Source organism: Equus quagga, chromosome 5, assembly GCF_021613505.1.
Source record: "Equus quagga isolate Etosha38 chromosome 5, UCLA_HA_Equagga_1.0, whole genome shotgun sequence".
Classification (NCBI taxonomy): domain Eukaryota; kingdom Metazoa; phylum Chordata; class Mammalia; order Perissodactyla; family Equidae; genus Equus; species Equus quagga.
The window spans coordinates 60323200-60341637 of NC_060271.1; the positions used below are offsets into that span (position 1 = coordinate 60323200).

The window sequence follows — 18438 nt, forward strand, 5'->3', positions numbered from 1 at the left end:
TCAGTGTGGAGGAGGGAAAGTGTTCGGCAGCTTCTCTGCAGTTGGGCTCATTCCCTTGGTCCACCTCTATCTGTATATAATGCAGAGATCAGCACTATTGCAGGAACTAAGACTGAACTTTGGTAGAGAGCAACTTTCTCAAGATCCGCAGGGTCTCCTCCCATAAGGAGGCAGCACCAGAAGGGGGATTAAAATGCACCAGCTGAGTTTGGTAAACCAATTTTGCAATCCAGATCTACAAATTTTCCTCTTCAAATTCTTGCCTTCTGTGTTCTTTAGGAATATGCATACATTTGGAAGATAATTCTGAAGAATAATTTCATGAGGCCAGCAGTTTTCAAATGATTTGTTGGTCTTAGGACCCCTTTATACTACAAACAATTAAGGACCCCAAAGAGCTTTTATTATCTAGATTATATCCATTGATATTTACTATATTAAAAATTAAAACAATTTAAATGCATTTTAAAGAAACAGTAACTTAATTATGTTAACTTTTTATGAAAAATAACTTCCAAAACATCCAGGGAGAAGAGTGGTATTTTACATTTTGCAAATCTCTTTAATGTTTTGCTTAATAGAAGACAGTTGGAGTCTCACAGCTGCTTCTATAATCTCTTGAATATTGAGTTGAAGTAAAATTACGTAAAGCTGACTTCACACATATATGGAGCTGGAAAAGGGAGGAGCTTTTAAATAGACTTTTCAGGTAATTGTGGCTATTTGATACTACACTGAGACTCCACAAGTGGTCGTTTCTTACAGGCAGTGTGGAATCTGAAACCTTATCAATGAGCTTTTTGTACTCTGCTACATTAAAATCCACTGGTCTGTCTCACACTTGGAATGAGTCTCTTGCCCATGAATGATTTTGTAACATCTTGCATTAGTCATTTGGGAAATGTTGGTTCACTGAATTATGCAGACTTTCCAAATGCATGTATATCATCATACAAATCACATTTGTTAATATCACCACCAATCTCCTCAGAAAAGTCCACTCAGAAGATGTCAAGCTTATGGTGGCAATACAGGTTTTCAAAAACTCTAATTTTTGTTTGAAAGCTTTCATTTTATCATTGGCAACACTCAGTTTCCCTTGAAGTGAAAGACTCATTCCACTCGTTTTCCAGAAAATGTCTGCCAAATAGCCAAGTCTAAATACCATCGTTTGCTAGTTCTTTCAAGTAAAGATGGTATGCCATGAAGAACACAGCTAATTCAGTTGGCAACTCAATCGCACAACTTTTTTTCCTCAAGACAGCATTACTCCATCATTCAGCAGAAATGATGGATACATGCTTCCCATTGTCACAGGATCTTAGCAATCTCAAAGGTCAAGATTTAATACAATTTAATTTTATTAAGGATGTTAATTCTATCAAGGGCATTTCTAAGTGAAGTTGGCAATATTTTTACTGAGATCAAGGCAGTGACGACTACTAGTATTTGGTGCCACTGCCTTGATTGCTGCCAAGGTGCGAACGGCTGATCTCAGATGCCCCCGAGAGGCTCTCAGGACTTCCAGGGATCTGCAGACCACATTTTGAGAACCACTGCTCTAGGTACTGTCCCAGCTGTCTTTCCAAAATCTAAGGTCATGATTTCTGTGATGTGAAAACTTAGAGGGCTATTCCTAAAGCTGCAGCCTTCACTTGAAGTCGAAACCCATTTGGAAGGGAGTGTCAGAAGACAACTTGAGTGGGGCGGAAGAACTGATTGCCTACCACAACCTTTTCCCATTATCACTCCCCTAAGGAGCCTTGCTAGACATCTTTGTCCTACTCGCTCCCACCATGAAAATTTAATACCATGGTCATACTGTGTGTTTATGTACTGTGGTCCTTTAGAGTGCCACAAATTATTGTCTCCAAGATTTCTTCCCTTTACCCAAGAACCCAGTTTCATCTCCACTGACAATGTATGGCCTGTGGCCAATAATAACTCTCCCTTTTAGGGTTCATGTCCTTCCACATTTATTTTCCAGCATTCCCCAGTTGCCTTCACAGCATAATGGCACACAAGATACATGAGGGTTTCTAAGGGAAAGCAGAGGTGTCTCTTACTCTAAACCAGCCTACATTAAAAAGTTTCCTTCAATGTTGATTGAATGTCTTAAATGCAAGGATTTACCCAGACAGTGGGAAGGCAGAACCTATTTCAGAAAAGACTCACTATGGAATTCTTTTAAACTGTGAATGTCCTTATAATATAAAACAGGACTTGGGACTCAGATGGATTATTTCTAAAAGCTTACAATTTCAGAAAGGTCTGAGATACACTCCTCCTACATATAGATGCAGTGATTATAAATAGTATATTCACTCTCCAAAATTTAACTGTGCCCTAAAGCAAGCAAAATCTGTGGCATAACTACAATGTGCTGATGTTCTGTAGCTCTTTACCAAGGGCCCTGTGTCAAAGGAGGGGAAGAGCGAGTGGTTCTGTGGCTCTGCCCTTCTACCCAAGTCTGAATGGAAGAGAGCCAAGTGCAACGAAGGTCAAGGATGCTCCCCCAGGTCCTCTCAGGGGCTGGAAAAGTCTTATGACATTTTCTGGGGAACCATGATGCTGTCCAAAGTTGAGGTGGCTCAGAGGCCTTCAGGCCGTTGATACTTCCAGAAGGCCACCTCCCCATCATCACTGCAGGAAGCCAGAAGCCCCCGCTCCTTGGGGTTCCAGGCCACACAGTTGACATCCTGGGAATGGGCCTGAGGCAAGTGGGCTGTCAGGGAGAAGGTGGGCTGCTGCGGATCTGAGCTGGGATCCTCCTCAAACACTCGGATGGCATCATCCCCACAAGCTGTAGCCAGGGCCCCTGTCAGCTGACACCTGGGAGGAACGCGTGCATCAATGTGTATGCAGGTGGCTCCTCCCTCCCCAACCTGGCAAATTAGGTAGAAGACAGTGGTTCTACAGTTGCTGGCCTGCTCTCTTCCCAAACTTCAGGCCTCAGCTAAAAGCCTCTTACTGAAGAGCTTCCCTAAATAATATACAGCCATAAGCATGAGCCCCCTGAGTCTTCAAGTGCTGCCATCTAGGTTTTCCCCCAATATAATTAACCTAGAAAACTACATATGATTCTGAATTGCACTGTTCTCACTTAGCATAAACAGTTTCCCTTGTCACGAAGTATTCGTCACCATTTTTTTACACAGTGATATAGTAGGCCATTGAATTTTACCATCCTTAAGTCTGTTTTTTGTTATTCCCAAATGTTTGCTAATATAAAGTTTAGATGCACATCAACTTTTTTCATTATTTAGGATTATTTCCTATGCCTGACTCTCCTATGTAAATAGTGTGGTTTTTCTAGACTGCATAAGGGTAGAGTCAGTGTTACCAAACCATAAAAAACCCAACCAGGAAGCCACAGTTTGAATGATATTTCTGGATGGTATGGTGCTCTGTGAGCCCCAAAGGCAGGTGCTGCCCTCACAGCCCGGGATCTTCACGCAGGTGCAGGCCTGGGTTTAAGTCTGTTCCCTGCTCTTGTGAAGCCCAGACCTGCCAGCTCTAAGCCAGCATAGGAGGCGGGCCTGACTGAAGACATGAGGGTGGCTGCTCTCCATTCCCATGTACTCCCAAAGGTGGCAGAGAGCAGCACAGGGTCTTGCCTTCTCAAAATCTCTCCAAACTGGTGGGGGTGGGGGGGTGGGGGGGGAGATGGAGGTCTTACCAAGCGACGTCATAAATGGTCCTGGAGTGGAAGCCCGACAAGGTGCAGATACATTTCCAGCTGGGGTCAGAGCCGCTGCATGCCACCCCTGCACGACAGACTTCTCTTGAGCCTAACACGTGTCTGTGTCCTGGGCAGCTCAGGGGAGTAACTGCCCCACTGCAGAGGAGATCCTAACTTGTCCACCCTCGCCCCCACCTTCAATCATGAGTCTCATCTTCACACCTCTGTCCCCATCCTTGCCCATCTGCCTTACACACTGGCCAGACTGGTATTTTTACAGCAGAATTCTGAGAAGGAAATGTCCCATTCCCTAAAAAACTTTTTGCTGCAGTCTATGTCTGACTAGCCTGCCTTTCAAGGCCACCCACCAGCAGCCCAACCCACCTTATTTGTCCCCAACCCCTTTAGACCCTGTGCTCCATCTAAATGAATCACTGCTCCTGGCCTAAGTCTAGGCTTTCCCACCTTCACTGCCTTTGCTCACGCTGTTCTGTTTTCATTCAGAATTCTCTTCTTAGGTTCAATTCTTCTTGTGTTAAAATCCTACGCACCCTTTCACATTTGGATGAAATGGCCTCTCTTCCACACAGGCATCCCTCATTCTTCCAGCACTCTCTCTGGAGCCCTCTTGTGACACATCTCCCTTTCTACCCCAATTTGCCGTGAATCATGTAGGTGTCTTGGCCCCTTAGTAGACTGTAAAGCTCACGAGAGATGAGTCTCCTTTAGCTCTCCAACTCGCCCCTCACCTTGCTCGTTGCCTGGTGGATACTGCCGCCAGATGCGCACAGTACGGTCATCACTGCAAGACGCCAGGCGCTGACCACTGGGATCAAAGGCCAAGCTCCACACAGTGGATTCGTGGCCCTCAAGGGTGGCACAGCACACCCAGTCATCCTCTTCCTCTCGGTAGAGCTTCACTGTGTCATCATAGCTGGCAGAGGCTAACAGCTGGGGGGGAGGGAAAACACAGCACCTGTCTGTATGGCCCAGGAAGTGCCTGTGATTCCAGTCTCTCTCCTTGCTAGAACAGGACAGTCCCAGAGGTCTGCTTTTATAAAGGGATTAATGTCCTTTGGTCACAGACAGAGATCCCTTGAAAAGTCAGGCTGAGGCTGAAAAGTGGAGGAAGGCTAGGCACAACCCTCCACACCAGAATTCCTTCCCACCAAGACACTTTGCCTGACTCTTACCTCCTGGTTCGGATGCCAAACCACATGCTTGACATCCTGTGTATGGGAGTTGAGGACACTGACACATTCATACTCATCTTCTTCATCAACTGTGGGAGAAAAAAGAAAGGAGCCCATGAGCTGATCCTGTAAGGGACTGAGGGACACAGAGGGCGATGTCCATCTGCTGGCTCCCAACTTTACCTGGAGGGACCCAGACTCACCTTCCCAGACCCACACACTCTTATCTCGGCTGCAGGTGGCAAGGAGGTTGCCAGATGGGGCCCAGGCCACTGATTTGACCTCATTTTCATGGCCCTCCAGAGTGGTTACACACTGTGAAAAGGTAAGACAGACAAGAATAACAGCAGCTAAGACCCCTGGGGTCCTTTTCATGGGTACAGCCAAACTGGCCTGGGTTGGTTAAGGTTCCTGAACCAGCCCGGGTGGGGGTGGGGATGGGGATGGGGATGACACAGGCAGTGATCCTGGTCCCATCCAAGCTAGTTACCTCAAAGTCATCCTGGTTCTTCTTCCAAATGCAAGTGGTAGCATCAAAGCTAGCAGAGGCCAGGTAATTCCCGCAGGGGGACCAGGCCACCTTGCGCACAGTGCGCTGGTGGCCTTCAGAAAGGACGGATTTGCAGATCCAGCTGTCACCTAAAAACAGAGGACAGGCCAGGCTCTGGAGCTGGATGCACAAGAAGGTGCTGAAGCACTACTAACGTCATTCGATAACGGGGGCTAGTACTGGAGCCAAGCTGGGGGAAAACGCTCCAGCCTCATATTGAACAACATGCTTTTAGAAAGAGGTAACTGACTCCACTTCCTCTGGAGGCATCATTCTAAAACAAATCTGAGGAGTCACCCTCCTGATTTAAAACTGTCTATGGCTCCCAAATGCCCTCGGAATAAAATTCAAACTTGACCATCACGCAGCAAATTACTCTGCAGGCTACTTTCCTACCACCCTTCTCTCCTCATTTTCCTGTAGAAACTATCACAATTTCCTCAACAGTTCCAGCCTATCCATTGACGTTTTTGCTTCTAGCACTTGCCTACACTTTTGCCTGAAAAGTCTTTCTCAGAGCGGCCAACGTTCAACTGGAGGGCAGCCTCTCCCTCCTCTCCTTTGCCCGCCTGTCCCCCACACCATGCGCACGCGGAACCCTCGGCGGCAGGGGTCTCGCAGCGAGGCCAGGCCTGACCTTCTGTGCCCCAGATGCGGACTCTACGGTCGCCACCGCACGAGGCCAGCAGGGTTCCCGCGGGGTTCCAGGCCAGGAACCAGCAGCGAGAGTCCGGGTGCGCCGGGACACGGCCCAGCAGCACCAGCGAGTCCTTCATGGCGGCCTGGCGCAGGGTGTGGAGGAGCTAGGCAGAGTCAGCCGCGCCGACCGCGGGTGCCCCCACGCAGACCCCCGCGACGCCCCTCCGGCCTTCCGCTGCTGTCGAGTTCAGCCCCTTCCTCCCGGAGGCCCAGCTCGTGCGGGGAACTGAAGCGCCCGCTGATGTGGCCGCGCTCCCCTCTGGGAGTTGTAGTCGGCCTCCTAACCCACACCCAGCGGAAAGCATCTTGGGACCGCCTTGAACTACCAGTCCCGTGAGGCCCTGCGCTGTGACGCGACGGGGCGGGGAACCGGAGGATGCGGAGGTAGAGGTGGAGGAAGCCGGAAGTGGATCGGGGCCCGGTCGGTCCGGGCGTTGCGGGTTTGGGGCCTGGGATCACTCTGCCTGGGGCAGCTGAGGAGCCCGTGACGGGACGGAGCGGCGCCATCCCGGCCCTGAGGCCTGCTGACTGGTGAGGAACAGGAGTCAGTGTGGGGAGGGTCCTTTCTGGGCACAAGTCGCACCCCAGATCTGGTTCCCAGATGCCAGGTCCCCGATCCCCGCGGCCCAGCCTGTTCCTCCGCCCCTCGGCACCGGATGGCCGAGACCCCCGCTCTCTCCGCTACCAGTAGCCGATACCTCCGCCCCCCTCCCCCTCGAGTCTGCCTAGATCCCAGCCGGCCCCCAGTCCTCTCCGAGTCCTCATCCCGCATCTCCGCAGCCCCGTTTCAAGGACCCCGTCCCCGCCCCCCCGAATCCCTGCAGCCCTCCAGTCTCTGTCGGCCCCAGGTCCCACCCCCAATCCTCCGAGGTCGGCCCTGACAGCACTGCGTTGTCCTCACCTGCCGCGAACCCAGCGCGTTGCTCTCCTCCCCGGGACAGGCAGGCTCTGTGCGCCCCGCGGAGGTCGGCGGCGACCAGCAGCGACCGCGGAGCAACGGCGGGCGGCCCCGGGTATGTACGCCCCCGGAGGCGCAGGGCTGCCCGGCGGGCGCCGGCGGAGGAGCCCGGGAGGCAGCGCTCTGCCCAAGCAGCCGGAGCGTAGCCTGGCCTCGGCGCTGCCAGGCGCCCTGTCCATCACGGCGCTGTGCACCGCCCTCGCCGAGCCTGCCTGGCTGCACATCCACGGTGGCACCTGTTCCCGCCAGGAGCTGGGGGTCTCCGACGTGCTGGGCTACGTGCACCCGGATCTGCTGAAAGGTGAGGGCGCTGCGCGCTGGCCCTCTTCCTTCTGTGCGACAGGGCCTCCTTGGCGGGGAGCAGGATGTAGTGCGGGCTGGAGCTGAGATAGCCGGGGGCAGGCACTTAGTTGAAGGAAACAGCCCCATTCCTGCCTGGTGTTCTTGCCCACCAGGTGGCTCTGTTTGGGGTCCGGCCTCTCATTAATTCTGATGTTATTCAGCCAAGCACCTACTCCTCACGCCACGCTAATCTGAACTGCTGCTATTTTAGGATTCTGCCGGAGGAAGGGCGCTGTATATCCAGAGAAGATAGGGGTGCTAGGCATCACAATTAGCTGTCCCCTTCTAGGCAGCCTGTGGGATATAGGAAGGTTTCTTTGGGGCAGCCTGATTGATAGAGAAAAGGGAACTTTTAATATGGCTAGATTTTAAGAGATATTTTCTAGTTCTATAGTAGTCGGATTTTCATTAGAGAAAAAGGGAGTCTATGTATGGCATTTTCTGTAACCAGCAGTCAGTTCCTTTGCCACGCTCGGTAAAACAATCAGAACGTGGCTCCTGGAGCCATTAGAGGTGTGCTGGACTGAGGTGAGGTTGCTTTGTTCATCGTTGTGCTTCCCACCCAGGTAGGCAGAGGAAAGGAGAAAAGGACTGTTCCCTTTACTGGACACAGGGGAGGCCAACGCCTATAGGGGGGCCTGTCCCAGGGAGCCCCGAAGCTTATCATGCGCAGCCCTGTCTCCAGTGATAAGGGCTGTGTGGTGTGAGGGCAGGACTGCACTGCCTGGCTTTTACCCAAAAAATTGTCAGCAGACCCCAGACAGCCCTTAGTAACAGCACAGTTCATCACTGCCAAGGTCTTTTGAACCAGTCTTGAAGGTCTTCATATTTTCTCCCTGTGCTACTCCCCGGCTGTGATGCCTTCCAGATGTTTAAAGCCCCACATAGCAGAAGCCCTTTCTGTTGGGTATCTTCGCATTGCCTCTTTAAGGATTCAGGCCCTGGGATTTGGTAAAAAGGTCAAGTTCTCCTCTGTGCCTTGGATCATGTACCATTTCTGCAGGTCTAGGCTGAAAAGCCTTATCCTGTAGCCTAATGTTGTCTTTCTCGGAGAGTTCTCGTACTGTTTTGCGTCTCTCTGGAGTTTCTGAGGCTTTAGGATGATTTTGTAGAGAAACATTCTGGTTTGTCTCCAGGTTTCACTGTGATGATAGCCTTTTCTGGGTTGCCTCATTAAGACCAAATTATACACATGATGGAGGCCTTGGGACATGCCGCTTTTTCACTGGCGTGTAGCTGATGGCAGAAAGGCCATCAAGCTTGAGTTGAGTCTGGGTGGTTTTTCCCTCAGCGCATCCCCCGCCCTTGCTTTCTTTGAAGCACAGCTGCTACTTTTCCACCACTTCATCTAGACTTTATAGTTGATGCGCTGGTGTTTCAGTGTTTCAAGAGCTTGGTGTCTCCTACAAACTGGGAGAGAGTCCACGATTCTTCTCCCTTTCAGATCATGCTGGGGAGGCTCATAAAATTCGTGTGATGGAGGGAGAGGCAAGCTGATCCCATGTCCTTATTTCAGAGGTCCAGCAAGCTGTGTCTCAGAGAAGTGAAGTGCTCTCTCCAGGGCCACACAGCTGGGGGTGACACAGCTGAGTCTAGGTCACATCTGTTGACTCCAGTATAAAATGATGCTGTCGTTTTACAATGATGTTATGTTTCTTAACCTTTATTTTACTTCAGCTGTTATAAGGAATGAGCTCACAATGATACCACTTTAGTGTGCATTCTCATCAAAGGCGTGTAAAAATTAAAAATGAATTCTTGGTGCCGGTTCTCCTTTGTTCACCTATATATTTATCTTTTCTGAGAAATTATTCAAGCCAGGTTTTGTCTTTTATAAAGCAGGTTGCCTTAACCTTTACATCACGTTTGCACATGTGTTTAGGGATCTTAATCCATGGATGGTTTCAACCTGCTTTCCTGTGGCCATCTCTTGGCCGTTGCAAGCTAGGAACACTTGCTGTCCATTAATAGGAGAGTTGACAGTGGTACCTCAAGAGCTGTCACAGAAGGGAAGAATCAGGAGGTCCCTGGTTGCTTCTCTGTACCTGTTGTTTTTTGGTACCCAGTGGGCCTTCAGACATATGCTATCCTGTGCGATTATGCCGATCCTCAGGACCTAACATGTCCTAGCGTGGAAGCTTGGCGTATTCCCCATCTCAGGAGGGAGCAGAGCTGTGGGGCACAGATCTGGTGCCTCTAGATGCATCCAGAGGGAGAACAGACACTGCCAGGTCTCTGCAGGTGATGGGGAGTGGGGCAGTGGGCAGGGCCAGCGGGCTTTGCAGTAGTGCCTTCCCATTTCCCAGCCCTCTGCCTGAGTGCCGGGCATTGTGCTAAGCACACTCCCTGCCTGGCTTAATTTCTCCTAAGCAATATCTCTACTTGGCAGACACTGTCATCAGCCCCACTTTACAAAGGTCTCAGGTTCAGGGAGGTCAGTTAACTTGCTCAGGGGCACACAGCTGATCTGTGTGGCATTGACTCCACTCTTACTACCACACCTTAGTGCGCTCTGTGTTTCTTTTTCCTTCTGTCAGAGCTGTCCAAGGCTTATTTCCCCATTTTAGTTGAGGTTTTTCCACAAGCCTAGCCAAAGCTGTGCTTTTTCAAGTTGGTGATCCTGAGGCAAAGCCACTCATCTCCCTCTGCCATTTGCAGAGCCCCAGAGCCTGTAGCAAATGCAGGCCAGCTCAAAAGATCCTGTCCTGAATTCTTCCACTCCCCAGGGGGTGCCTGCTTCTTACATAGCTCTTTGGCCTGGCCCAAGTCCAGAGACATCCTCAGACATTTAGTGGCCCCAAGAGGGGGAGCCCCAATCCCTCTCTGCCTCTCAAGTATGGCCAGCAAAGGGCAGCACTGACAACAGCCTCAGGAAGCATCTTTGGAGAATGAGGAAGTTTGGGATTTGAAGTCAGGTGAAGCATGATTGACAGCAAGCCACTGGAAGATCAAGGGCCTTCCAGGGAGGGCTGGTATGCCTGAAGGGTGGTGACTGAGGCACGTGGCACTTCCGCATCCTGTGGGGCCTGTCCTCAGAGGCAGCTCAGCCAAGACCATTGGTATCTGTGGTGAAGAACCAGCCGGGCAGTAGAGGGCCCTGTCGGAGTCCTGTGGCAGAACCTATCTGGAAGCTAAAGAGTCACAGTGGGGACGATGAGCGCTGAGAAGGACTGGGGCTGTGGAAGTTCCTCTAATTCACAGAAACTCCATTGAGTGGGGGAAGGGAGGGGGGATGGGACAGAAGAAGGAAACTGGCCAGAAGCCACTTTAACCTTCCTGCCTGCAGCCTGTCTGGGTCAGGAGGCGGTGAGGCGATGGGCAGGTACACAGGAAGAGCCAGGGCCTTCAAAACAAATCCAGCCCAGTGACTCACCAGTGACCCTGGGCAAAGTCAGTTTCTTGGGATCCTATTACACAGCAGCTGCCTTCTTCCCTGGTGACTGAAGGGGACAGTCAAGCAATACTTACCAAAATAAACAGGCCACAGCACAATTGGAGGATAGGATGTGCTTGCCGTCTTACCAGAGTGTAGTGGACTGCACCACTGGTTTGAATTTCAAATTAGGACCCTGCCCCAGGTGCCATTTCTCTCCACAAATAAAATAATACATACATAACATTTGAGAATTTTGTTTCTCTTTAGCATCTCTCTCAAGGGAGCAGATATTCGTTGCCCTGCCTGTCATGCTGATGTCCGGCAGGGCAGGAGAGGAGGAGACATTGAGATCCTGCCCCCAGGAGAGTCAGCGCTGGGTTCTGAGCGTGTGTGGGATAGCCCTGGCTGTCCTCTCTATGTGCTCCGAGACCCTCTGATGAAAGAGCGCCTAGGATGTGGGGCAGGCTTCTGGGGTGTGTATTAGCATCACTCCGTGGAAGTTTACATTTGGTTTCCCCACCAAGCCTGAGGGTTTACTCACAGCTTTGGAGTCAAGAAAGGCAGTCACTTTGAAACAAAACCTGTTTGAATTTGGGGTCAAAAGCCCCTTCTCTGTATTGCGTCATCACTCTGGTGGGGCACATCCTTAGTCTGGCTCTAGTGGGCTCTTTCTCTGGCCCACACTGACTGATGTGTGGATGAGGGAGTCTCGGTGCAAGGAGGAAAGGCACACCATGGGTGACACTGCTGTGGCCCAGCTGAAACAGCCCCATGCAAAGGTAGTGGGGCAGTAACAGTACAAGTGGCTGCTCATTTGTGGCCCAGTTGAGTTGACTCTCCCCATGTGCCCCTTGTAGAAGGGTCAGGTGTTACTGCTTTCATTTGATAGATGAGAGGGCAGAGGCCAAGGGCAATTAAGTGACTTGCTCAAGGTAACGTAGTCTGTGGTAGGTCTAAGATTTGATGCCAAGTCTGGTGCCTTTCTGGTGTCCCCCCTGTTTCTAAGAGCCAGATTCTGATGCCTGCAGAAACTTAGACCACACCAAGCAGGTTTTGCCCAATAATTCCCAGTATGAGCCCTTTTCATCGCTTAATGACCTAAAACTTTTGCCTAAAAGATTTCATGCTTCCAGCTGTTCCCTTGGTGAGCTCAGCAGCTGCTGGCTCTGAGGGTGGCTCTGACAGCATTCGTATTAGCTTTTGACCCTTCATTCAAGTATACCTCTTCAGAATTTGATTGATTATCTCCATCAGGGAAAAATAAAATAGCTAACTCTGGTGCTTGGTAATTCCTAGCATCATGATGCAAGTGAGCCTGACCCAAGTTTGGGGTCTGGCTCTGTGCTGTGTGACCTGGAGGAAGTCACTTAACCTCCAGGAGCCTCCGATTTCTCATCTGAGCTGTGTGATGAAGCCCCCAGAGCGGAGTGAGGCTTGACTAAAATAACATTTGACCCATCTGCGTGCACAGGCTATTCTGGAGGGGTACAAAAGAAACTGCCAACAATGATTGTCTCTTAAGAAGGGTGGTTGGACATCTGGAAGGGGAAGGACGTCCTCTCTGAAGCTTTGTATCATATGCAAGTCTTTATTATTCAAATAAGTGTATTATGAAACATCAGACACATAGTGTATATGAAAGATGTACATTTTTTTTTTTTTTAAGATTTTATTTTTTTCTTTTTCTCCCCAAAGCCCCCCGGTACATAGTTGTATATTCTTCGTTGTGGGTCCTTCTAGTTGTGGCATGTGGGACGCTGCCTCAGCGTGGTCTGATGAGCAGTGCCATGTCCGCGCCCAGGATTCGAACCAACGAAACACTGGGCCGCCTGCAGCGGAGAGTGCGAACTTAACCACTCGGCCACGGGGCCAGCCCCGAAAGATGTACATTTTTAAGGATGCTAATAGAATGGAAATCTTGTACTCACAGTGCAGCTGAAGAAAGTATCTTTGAAGCCCTCATGTAGTACTTTTTTCAGTTAAAACTGAGTTGATTTTTCAGAACCACAATTAAAGCACCGCCCCAGTGCCTGGCCACCATGAGTAACGCGGGTGGAATCTGCACACAGCCTGCTGCAGAGTGCACTGTGATGTAAGCCCTCACGCTCTGCTGCTCCCAGGTTATTCTTGCAAGCACTAAAAGAACACTTTCGTCCTGCCCCGTCCCTGCTACATGCCATGTGGACATCAAGAAGAACTATCACAGAGAGCTTTTAGCAATATTCAAAATAAAGTCAGGAGACAGCCCCCGTCTTTGGGAGCCCCGTGGGTTTCTAGACTCTTTCAGGTGCCCAGTGCTGTCTTAGGCTGGGCAGGGCCGGGTTCAGTGAAGGCTGGTCTTGGTTGCTGGCAGAGCTAAAAGCACAGGCAAGCCTCCTGGCTGTACGCTTTCACTCAGGCTGGATGATTGGGCCCAAAACGGTCAGTTGACAAGAGAGTGACAGAGAGCAGCTCTGAGGGCAGCATAGTGGTTGACTTGAAGCCAGACTGAAGCATATGAGTCTTGTGCGGGCTCAGCCAACATCTGCCTGGTGAATTCGGAGCCTGAGGCAGGGAATGCATGCTGTCACAAAGGCCCAGGGCCTCTTGATGTCTGGTTCTTTGGTGTGCGAGGCCGGGCCCTCTGCCCAAGACCCCGTGATGCCAATGTCTGTTGGTTTGAGTCTGCTTTGTGGGGTCCAGGTCCCCCCTCCCCAGGTTCTTGGACCCACCTTCCCCTGGGTCCAGGATCAGTGTTTCTTGGAGTGTAAGGCTTGAGCCACCTGCGTGGAAATTAACTGGGCTGCTTGTTAAAATCCAGATTCTTAGACTCTGCTCCAGACTGAGAGCTTAGAATCTCTGGGGCCTGGAAACATGCTTTCAACCAGCACCCCAGTGATTCTGGATGTGCACTAGAGAGAGATGCCTACCATCCCACAGCCTCTCAGCCTGAGATCAAGACTCAGGGAAGGAGCCTATAGTCTAACTCTTGCCAGCCCTTTCCAAATTTTCCTAAATCACTTGGTGACCAATGGCCTAAATGAAAGAAGAGCTTGCCACTGGCTGGAAGAGAGGAAGGAGAGGAAGTTAAGGCCCATTGCCTACTTTTTATTAAAGCTTGAAGTGGTTTCTTTTTAGATCAGCCTTTATTCTGTCTGTGTGTTTCTGGGAACTATGGCAGTTTGCATAGATATCAGAGGGAACTGACAGTGTTGTTTAGATGAAATTTTAAAAAAACAAAAATGGTATTAAGTCCTAGAAGGAAATATAGGTTGCTCTAGGTATCGGGTATACAGTTGTTGTCCTGGGACCTCCCTTCACCATGACCCTGGGGACTCTTTGAATGTTGAGTGCCCTGTTTGAGCATCTTCCTTTCCCTTGCTTGACTCCCTCATTTTGGTAGAACACACACCCCTTAATGGCTTTGCCCTCATTTTAGAAGGTATTTGGTGCTGTCAATTTCTGAGCCTTTCAGGCTTTTCTGGTGTAAATCTAGTTGCTTCTTCGCTTTTCCTACTTCTCGCGTACACTTCAGCGTCTCTAGTCTGTTGTCAGTTCTAAGTAGTTCTAAGTCCCTTTACTTTCCAGTTTCCAGAATTTTGTTTTGCTTTTCTCCTCTTGGTATGGGTTTATGCCTTAAAATTTTTTTTCTTTGGTTTTCGTAGAGTTTAGGTAGGGAGCAAAAATAAATGTGAAGGTCCAGTCTGCCACCTTTCCTAATTTAGTTAGTACTCTCTTGTAATTACACATTTCTCTAAACTGCTTCAGCTTCTTTTTGAACAAAAAGTGAAAGAATGAGTGACTGGATAGAGAATTGGCGTTAATCAGCCTCTGCCCTTAGCCTCTTTGGCTGCCTCAGCTCAGAAGTCAATGGACTTTTTCTGCTAGCCCAAAGCATGCTTTAGCAAAATGGGTTAACATGTTGGATTGATCGTCAGGGTCTTTAAAAATGGTTAGAAGAGTGTGGCAAGTACAATGAAGTGGAATCGTGCACTTAGAGTTGTCTTGTTTGGAAGGGAAGAAGGACTTGAGGCACGTGGGAGCAACCACCCAGGGTTCCTGTCTGCTAATACGGAGGCTGTTCCACCTCCTCCTGCAGCTGGGAGCAGGAGCTAAGACTGCTCCCTCCGGGCCTCCCTGGCTCCCTAGGACTGTGGCAGAGGGAGACAAACTTCTCCCAGGTGAGGACTTCCTACACTAGGCTGTTGCTTGAGGCCCTGAAGATTTGGTTCTCCCTATACAGATTTCTGCATGAATCCTCAGACAGTACTGCTCCTGCGGGTCATTGCTGCCTTCTGCTTCCTGGGCATCCTGTGTAGTCTCTCCGCGTTCCTTCTGGATGTCTTTGGGCCCAAGCACCCAGCCCTGAAGATCACCCGTCGCTATGCCTTCGCCCACATCCTCACAGGTAAACCCGGGCCTGCTCTCAATGGGGGAGGAACTACCCCAGGGTCGGGGCATCCTGCCTGGATTTGCAGTTGGGGATGAAGGCGTTTCTATGAGCAGACACTGTTCCAGATGCTCGTTTCAGCTCTAGCCTTTCACAGAGCATTGGGGCGTGATAGCAGCTTGCTTCCGTCATTTGCATGTACGCCTGCCAGGACCACAAACCCACTTGGCCCAGCTGTAGGGAGGGAATATTGTTAGAAGTGCACAAGAAATCTCATGGCTCTCTAAGAACTGGATTTGAAGATCAGCCGGGCTCGTGGGTCCTGGAACGAGCAAGGAAGGAACCAGAGTATCTCACTGTATCTCCCTTGGAAAGCCTGCTGTCAGTGGATTCTCTCTCCTCCCCCTTCCTCTTTCCCTGCAGACCAGTCGTCTTTGCTTGTACATGGCTTCTCTCCTCGCTCAGGACTGGGCGGGTGTGTTGATTTGACTACGGTGGTGCCAACTGCCCTCCCAAACTGCATGACCTTGTCTCTTCCTTTCAAGCACCCCTGACTTCTAGCAGCCCAATTCCAGATTCTTAAGACAGACAGAATCTGCCTGGCCCAGACAGGGTCAGGTATCCGTCCCCAGCCCCAGCCTGAGAATCCTATGGCCAAGAGAGCTCCCCCTTGCAGGGCCTGGGGCCAGGCAGGTTCTCTGAGAATGGGGTTTGAGTAGCGAGGCTGCAATTGGTTCCTTAAGCATCCCGGCTGCAGGGTGCCTGCTAACCCCCTTTTTGTGTTGTTCCTCTGTCCCCCAGTCCTGCAGTGTGCCACTGTCATCGGTTTTTCTTACTGGGCTTCCGAACTCATCCTGGCCCAGCAACAGCAACATAAGAAGTACCATGGTTCCCAGGTTTATGTCACCTTTGCTGTTAGCTTCTACCTGGTGGCAGGAGCTGGCGGAGCCTCAATCCTGGCTACAGCAGCCAACCTCCTGCGCCACTACCCCACGGAGGAAGAGGAGCAGGCGCTGGAGCTGCTGTCCGAGATGGAGGAGAATGAGCCCTACCCAGCAGAGTATGAAGTCATCAACCAATTCCAGCCGCCTCCGGCCTACACACCCTAATGCCAGCCTGGGCTTTCTTCCTCTGCAACCCCTCCCCCACTCTGCAGCGCCTCTCACACCCTGAGGAGCTCCTTTCCCCAGCAGGCCTCACTGGTAGGATCCTGACCATCTTCACCAAACCTTCCCCAGGAGAGACTCTGCCTTTAGGGTTGTTCATGATCCCTGCTCTCGAAACCTGGGATTCACCGATTTTATATAATGCACTGTTTCCCCTCTTGCCACCTTCCCCTCCCTTCACAGTCACTACATTACCAACCAGGGATGGTCTTACGAGTTTTCTCCCTTCATTGAGACCAGGACTTTCCTTGGGGAGCTGCTGACAGTGGACAGTCCCAGATAGAAGAAGTGTCAACAGGGCCCAAGGGAACAGGGACTGTGCCCTGCAGGCATGCTTCATAATAGTCACCGTGTGTTCCACAGCTGTGGCTCTGGGCTGACCCCGGCCCCCCCCCCCATTCCTTCTTGGAGTGCCGAGTACCAGGCCGCGCACTCTGTGGAATTCTCTGCACTTTAGTCTTTGGACTTCCCATCGAGTGTGTTCTGGTTTTACAGGGAGAAGGAATTGCTGCTGGGAGGCAGAGCTGGTGCTCTTCCCGTCCTGCCCTTGCTTGGGTGTCTGGAGCCCAGGCAAGGAGAGCAGCACCTGGTGCCCATAAAGGATCAGAGTGAAGGGGGCTGAATCTCCCCAGCCCCTTCACCTTTTAAAATGTGAGTGGTTTTAAAAGGAAAAAAAAACAACCAACCAACAGCAACAATATTCTCTTTTTAAACTAGCGACAAGACTGTTGTCATTTTTCAGATATTTATCCTGTTCCCTTTGGCTCTGCAGTGTTTTGGGCCGCAGCTCCTTCCAGCCCATGGTAGTTCTTCCCTGAATCTCTCCCTGCAGAATGCAGCCCTATCCCCTTGCTCCCTCCCTCCCAGTGACCACGGCTCCCTGGGGCCTTCCTGTGGAACCCAGAGCCCTGTCAGCCCAAGGGGCTGAGGACTGTTGCCTGGCTGGCTGGCCAGCGTGGTGCTCCTCAGGACTGTGGCACTGAGATGTAACCTGGCCTCCGTGCAGGAACAGGGGCCACAGCAGGGTGGGAAACCCACCACTCTCCACATAGGAACCCCAACCAGTGGGGCCCCATTGCGTGAGGTGTCAGAACCACCCTGTCAGACTAGTGGACCTGCCTGTGTCCCTCAGGCTCAGTGTGTCCCCTAGACCATGACTTGGGGCAACAGCTTGCTGCATGCCCCTTTCCCCTTCTTGAATGTACTCTGGTCTTGCAGTGTGCTACTGGCTCTTTCTTGCCTAGCCATCACTCTGGCTATCCTGTTTACCACATGTGTGGCTCTGGATCTGGCTGAATTTTCTGCCCTGACATCTGGGGCATAAAGAGGGAAAACTTGAGACGTTCAGTGTGGATCCAGATGGCCAAGTTTCTTTGGAATCAGTGTCCAGTGCTGGGTTGAAAAGCAGATGGATCCCAGTCTCCTCCCCCAGGTGATAGAGCAAGACTGGAGAATGGACATCACTGTTGAACTGTGGCTAGAAAGCGACTGTCATTTCCCTTGTCCTTCTTTGGCAGACTGCCTGGGGATGTCTGGACAGATAGGTGTGTGGGTAGTGAAGAGCATATCCACACATGAGTGAGCGGCTGCCTGGAGTTCATTGTTATGCCAAAGTGTGTCCCATGCTGACTCTCACACTCTTCCAGACTCTCTTCTTAGGCAAGAAAGACTGCCATATGATACCTGAGCACAAAGCCAAGGAGCTAAATTAAGTCTTGTCTTTCTGTAAAGCCTGAGTTTGTCTATGTGAGATTTCCAGGGTGTGGTCAGCTCTCTCTGACCATGGGTGTCCGAGCGGGCAGACCAGGAGACCGCGCACTGAACAAGCATGCCATGTGACCGGTCATCTCATGAGGACCCGGACGTGACCCTGTGGGCCGTTCCACATGATTTGGAGCCTGGTTTTTATTAGCTTCCCATGCCTCTGGCCTTTCTTTCTCTTTTCCCCTGCCATCCTGACACTGATAGTTTGTCATATAAATTCCCCTGGTTGTGTTTTTTTTTCTAGAAAAAAAATTAAAAAGCAAAACAAAACAAAAAACCAGAAACCACAAATAAGAATGTAAATGCCAATGGCTCCCTGTCGTTTTTTTGTTGCAGTTT

The 18438-nt window shown here is 50.7% G+C and overlaps 2 protein-coding genes across 2 annotated transcripts; one reads left to right on the forward strand and one right to left on the reverse strand.

Annotated features, from left to right (window-relative positions):
* Positions 1–1343: 1343 nt before the first annotated feature.
* CIAO1 (cytosolic iron-sulfur assembly component 1) lies at positions 1344–6392 on the reverse strand. The gene is made up of 7 exons (XM_046661060.1): positions 6063–6392; positions 5366–5514; positions 5079–5190; positions 4876–4964; positions 4432–4633; positions 3680–3767; positions 1344–2832 (listed from the first exon to the last, which is right to left on the reverse strand). The coding sequence occupies exons 1-7, from the start codon at positions 6199–6201 to the stop codon at positions 2592–2594; spliced, it is 1020 nt and encodes a 339-aa protein (XP_046517016.1). The 5' UTR covers positions 6202–6392; the 3' UTR covers positions 1344–2591.
* Positions 6393–6498: 106 nt separating this feature from the next.
* On the forward strand, positions 6499–18408 carry TMEM127 (transmembrane protein 127). Its single transcript, XM_046661061.1, has 4 exons — positions 6499–6655; positions 7066–7383; positions 15023–15187; positions 15971–18408. The coding sequence occupies exons 2-4, from the start codon at positions 7140–7142 to the stop codon at positions 16276–16278; spliced, it is 717 nt and encodes a 238-aa protein (XP_046517017.1). The 5' UTR covers positions 6499–6655; positions 7066–7139; the 3' UTR covers positions 16279–18408.
* Positions 18409–18438: the final 30 nt, after the last annotated feature.